The 4,840-nt window shown below is 38.8% G+C and overlaps 1 protein-coding gene across 1 annotated transcript; it reads left to right on the top strand.

The window, feature by feature from the left end:
* Nucleotides 1-238: 238 nt before the first annotated feature.
* Nucleotides 239-4,547, top strand: LOC114458665 (uncharacterized). Its single transcript, XM_028441074.1, has 12 exons — nt 239-301; nt 1,391-1,492; nt 1,573-1,707; nt 1,837-1,979; nt 2,081-2,217; nt 2,325-2,418; nt 2,550-2,679; nt 2,885-3,102; nt 3,183-3,360; nt 3,920-4,044; nt 4,206-4,355; nt 4,440-4,547. The coding sequence occupies exons 2-12, from the start codon at nt 1,399-1,401 to the stop codon at nt 4,545-4,547; spliced, it is 1,512 nt and encodes a 503-aa protein (XP_028296875.1). The 5' UTR covers nt 239-301; nt 1,391-1,398.
* The last annotated feature ends 293 nt before the right edge of the window (nt 4,548-4,840 follow it).

The following is a 4,840-nucleotide window of genomic DNA, read 5'->3' as shown; positions in this document are numbered from 1 at the left end:
GTCGGTTCGGTTCGGGTTGGGGCGGGTAATTTGAACGGACAGTCGCCTTTTCGTGTGATGTGTCCATGTATAATAACATGTAAATTAAAAAGGTACTGTGTGTGTGCGTGAAGTTATGTGTTTGGGCTCCCATTGGCCAATTTAGAACATTACGACTGTCCATGAATGCATCACACCTGCAGCTCATCAGCGCTGGCTAGCACCGTGCGCAGTACATCGTGAGGCGTGTGCACCATGTGGAATATCCTTTTTTCTTTACTAACCGTAACAACATGGAGGAGGAAATGCGGTCAAAGATAAGGTCAGGAGTTTACAGTTATTTTGTTACGCTTGCTTGGTGAAGCAAGCACCTGTTCACCGAAGTGTTCGGTGAAATGTGCTAATGATGCAGCTGTTGCAATATGGAGTCTGTTTCCACTTTCCATGCATACTAGCTAAAATATAACGGATTAGTATGACCATTATGTCTGTGGATTTTATTCTTGCTGGTTGGGTTGGGTTCTGTAAATAGAGGCAGAAGCTCGGGGCAGGTGGTGCGGGTTGGTTTTAGCCATTTATGCTGGGCCCCGCCGGTTGAAAAAATCCCGACCCCGCGCATCACTAGCGTCCACTATGTATATTGGATGTAAACCTGACGCTTTCGACGGGTTCTGCCGCGTCCGGTGTCAACGTGCCTTTAGAGTGGCCAGATGCAGAGACTACCCCGCCACCGCTACCACAGAGGTCGGACTCAGTGGACTTGACTGTGCCGGTGTTGTGACAGAATCTGTGACCTGACAAACACTGTGACCACAGGGTGCGGTGTCAGTTGACCTGTAGCTGGGATTATTTGGTTCGACAAATTCGACTGTACGTTTTAGAATGTTTTTGAATATTTTGCAGAAGTTTTTTACAGTTATGTCATCAGTGCTAGTCTGGGGCAAATAATATTTTTTTTTTTTTTGTTCAATAATTTTATTTACACATTTAATTATGTACAAAACTCTTACATAACTTTGTTTTGACTGGAAAAGGCAGAAAATTAAAAAAAACCCAAACAATTTATTACAAAAGATAAAAAACGGAGTAACATTTGATCAGGATTCATCACAGAAATCTGGGGCAAATAAAATGTTCAAGGGGGCACCATTGATTCGTTTTACCATTCTCATGTCCAAAAATCGCAGATGCACTCTATCGGGCCATGCAAATGTACAGACTAAGTGACCAAGCTTGACAGGATTATTTTAAAATCCACTGCATGTGTGTCAAAGCTTTGACAGTCTTTACAGGGTATAACCTGCATGATGTATGTTTAAGTGTTATTAATCATTTCAACTTGAATTGCTTCATTTTGTTTTGTTTTTTACATCAAGTGCTTATTACTGTCAATTTAATTTGTTTTTTGTAGGTCTCAGCATGCTGATCCAGGTTCGTTACTGCCAACAGCAGAAGTATGTGAAGGTGAATGATGTCGATGGACAGTTTGATTTCATGGAGTTCCATGAAAAAGGTTTGTTTTTACATATAGACTAAAAATTGAATGAATATTGTGTATGGGATTTTATCTAACTCTGTTTTATCTTTTTCTAGTCATTGAGAGATTTTGCATGCCACCTGACGCAAAAGTAGTGTACAAAGATACAACGGGAACAGAAGTTGATGAAGACATTTTCAGTGACCTTGTCAGCCAAGGCAGTCTGGTTCTAACAGCTTTCTCAAATGATGGTAAGAAATGTAGCGGTCAATGGTATGACCCAATCCAATTCCAGATGGTGTAACCTATGTTAAGTGTATTGTGGAATTGATGTAATTCACTTTTGTAGTGCAAAATAATTGTTTTTCTTTTCCTTCTAGGGTTTTCCGATTCCTCCTTGTCCTCTCCATCTGAGTGGTCTGAATCTAGCTTCAGTTCAAGTGCATCAACTATACTTCTAGATGAGGTCCCTAGGAAGAAATCCAGAGTTGAAGGAATAATCAATGCAGCGTCTGCTAAAAAGGTTGCAACAATCCTCACTTCTCACAGATTTCTTTAAATGTATCTATCTATTATTCTGCTGTTAATCACAATTTTTTTTGGCTTTCTTTTTTTTTCCTTAAGTTGATCGAAACATTACTTGAAACCAGTTCAGGTGGTAAAGAGGTTCTCGAGGAATATCACACAACACAAACTCTTACAGATGCTACCAGAAGAAAACTGGTCAATATAATAGTGGCCCACATGATTGATAAACATGGGTAATCTTGTCCTCTTTATTAAGACTTTGATAAGAAAAATAACTGTTTAACCATTACATAAAGAATGCAAATTACATAAATAATTCCACCTCAATCTTTCTTCTCAGGCACATCCCCACCAAAGCTGTTAGAGAAGAATATGCTCTGGGGATAGTGACTGTGTTCCCGTCCCTCAAAGACCCTTACTCCAAGAAAGGCTATGTATGTATAGTTAATATTTTACTTTTATTTTTTTTACATAATTTGTATGTTTTGGGTTGTGTTTGAGGGGATGTTCAAATTCTAAGATTACTTATGAGTGACAACACATTGTGAATTAATTTCCATTTTAGGAACACTTCTATGATGCTGCAAGCAGCACAGGCTACATTTCTTGGCGTCTGAAGACAGTCAAAAGAAAGAGTCGACGAGGATCTGTAGCTCCAAATAGCCCCACTGGCTTTTCGCAAGGGGGAGTAGGAGGTAACATACTTGCTAAGTGCCTTTTAGACTATAGTCACCATTTTTTATGTCAACCAGTATAGAATTGAATGAAAAGGGTTTAAGGGTCTTATGTTCTCACCTTTTCCACAACTCTGTAGGTCTGAAATGTTATTTTGTTTTTATTTACCTATCTGATCAGCAGATAGGGCTTATTTTCTTTAAACTGTTGTGTTCTTTCCTTCAGGGGGCCCTAATTTGCAACGATCCAGTGATGTTGAGAAGCAGCTTGAGGGAGATGCCTGCCAAGAGGCAATCTCTTTGCTCAACCATGCAACAGACACTTCTTTAATTCTCCAAAAGATGAGAGAGACATTTCAACATCGTCGAAAACTTATCAATGACCCTGCCAAAATTCTTGATATCCTGTCTATCTTCCCAAGATTCATGGATACAAAAGGATTAGTAAGTATGCAGTGGTCTATGTTGAGAAGGACTTGAAATTTGGTTCTGAAGGTGGTAGTAATATATTTTCTTTCTCACAGGTGAATCAAGACTTCACTCTTCTGTTTGATGATGAGGTATCCACCAGACTGCTTCAGAAATGGGATCCGATCTTCAGATCTAACGTCATCAAAGAGGCCAAGCAGCTCACCTCAACACCGGAGCTGCGTGAATTGGTTCAGTCAGCAGAGAGTCAACCAGGAAGTGATGAGGCAACAAGTGAGTTTTGCTCTTTAGAATTTGTTACAAGCAGTTACATTCCAAAACTCTATTAAATAAGAATTATTTGATTTTATTACATTTTTTTGTAACTAAATTTCTTCAATGTAGATTGTTTATTTCTTCTCTAAGAAATAAACGTGAATGACTCAAAAGAAGATGTTTACTGCCTACTACTAAGTGAAGGCTTATGGTTGGTCACTAGTTGATCATAAAATTTAAAGCATTATATTCACCATTTAAACATATGAGGATTGATGTTTTTAAATCAGATATATTGGGGGCTATATTCTCTCAGCTCTTGCTTCACTAACATCCTTTAACTGTCAATTTACAATTTATTGCAGCACACATCAACTTAAAAAATTCAGGATTTTCAATCTTTTCAACATTGTAACTGCTTTTAACCCTTTGCAAACCATTCTGTTCAGCCTCCAGAATTCACAAACTTTCAACAGGAAAATGCTCTTTATTCTAATCTCGTTTTAATTAAAAATATCAAATTAATGCATTTCAAAGTATTTTCCGTCAATTCATTCTGTCTGTTCTTTGTCTATAGCTTATGACAAAGAGATGGCCTCCCTTTTGTTGCTGTTATATCTCCTTCCGCCACCACCTGGGGGACCGAAATCTCCAAAAATAAGCGCCTCTGATGCAGTCAAAAAACTTGTCGTCTTTCACAAGGTAATTTAATATTTATTCATTTTTATCATGTTTAAAGGTGGTCAAGAGGTGGATGAAACAAATTAGACAAGTTACAGAGGGTGTTTGTGTTCACTTCTGTCATGCTGTTTTCTCTGATTTAACTTGTGTCAAATGTCCCCTGTCCTTGTGTAAACCCTTAGTCTTGCTGCAGTTTGGAGGAGCATCTTCGGAATCAGCAGTGCCAGCAGCCATACCTCCTAGCCGTTGGTCGCCAGAAGAGGAACATCGACAGCTTCTACATCTCCATGGACAAACATCTCATCCCTTGCCAGGCAAACCGTTTCATTGGGGCATTTGATGAGCTATTTAAAGCTCATTTTGTATTCAATGTGTCTTATGATAGGGCACTTGTACATTTCTACACCTTTCTCCAGACAACAGTTTATAATATTGATATGGGAAAAATGAAGGAGTCGCCAAGAGTTCGAGACATGAGAGCCAAACTTCTAAACCAGGAAGTACTTCTCACAACCCTTAGTTAAAGGCAAGGCAGTCTCTTGAAGGTTTTGCGAGGACAATGTTGATGTGTTTTTTGTGTAAGGAAGTTTATTCCAGCAGTCAGCAGTTGATTTCCCATTTAAGAGTTGAACATTGTTATTATCCTGGGCCTAAGTATAAGTTGCTTTGCTGTCAGCCAAACTGCAGACTTCAGTTTCAAACTTATGCAGGCTTTAGGAAGCACCTCAATATTGTGCACAGTAATATTCAAGTATTTGCTCAAAATTCAGTTGTTGCTCGTTCATTTGGTGACCAAGTTTCACATGGTTTGGATGAC

The sequence above is a fragment of the Gouania willdenowi genome, unplaced genomic scaffold (genome assembly GCF_900634775.1).
Source record: "Gouania willdenowi unplaced genomic scaffold, fGouWil2.1 scaffold_157_arrow_ctg1, whole genome shotgun sequence".
Classification (NCBI taxonomy): Eukaryota; Metazoa; Chordata; class Actinopteri; order Blenniiformes; family Gobiesocidae; genus Gouania; species Gouania willdenowi.
Note: the sequence above shows the minus strand (reverse complement) of the source record. Positions and strands in the feature narration are given on the sequence as shown.

Coding starts and splice junctions, on each gene's coding strand:
- LOC114458665 (XM_028441074.1), top strand. CDS start 1,399: ATGCTGATCCAGGTTCGTTACTGCCAACAGCAGAAGTATGTGAAGGTG. Junction 1,708..1,836: donor AACAGCTTTCTCAAATGATG/GTAAGAAATGTA, acceptor TTTTCCTTCTAG/GGTTTTCCGATTCCTCCTTG. Junction 4,356..4,439: donor AGGCAAACCGTTTCATTGGG/GCATTTGATGAG, acceptor ACCTTTCTCCAG/ACAACAGTTTATAATATTGA.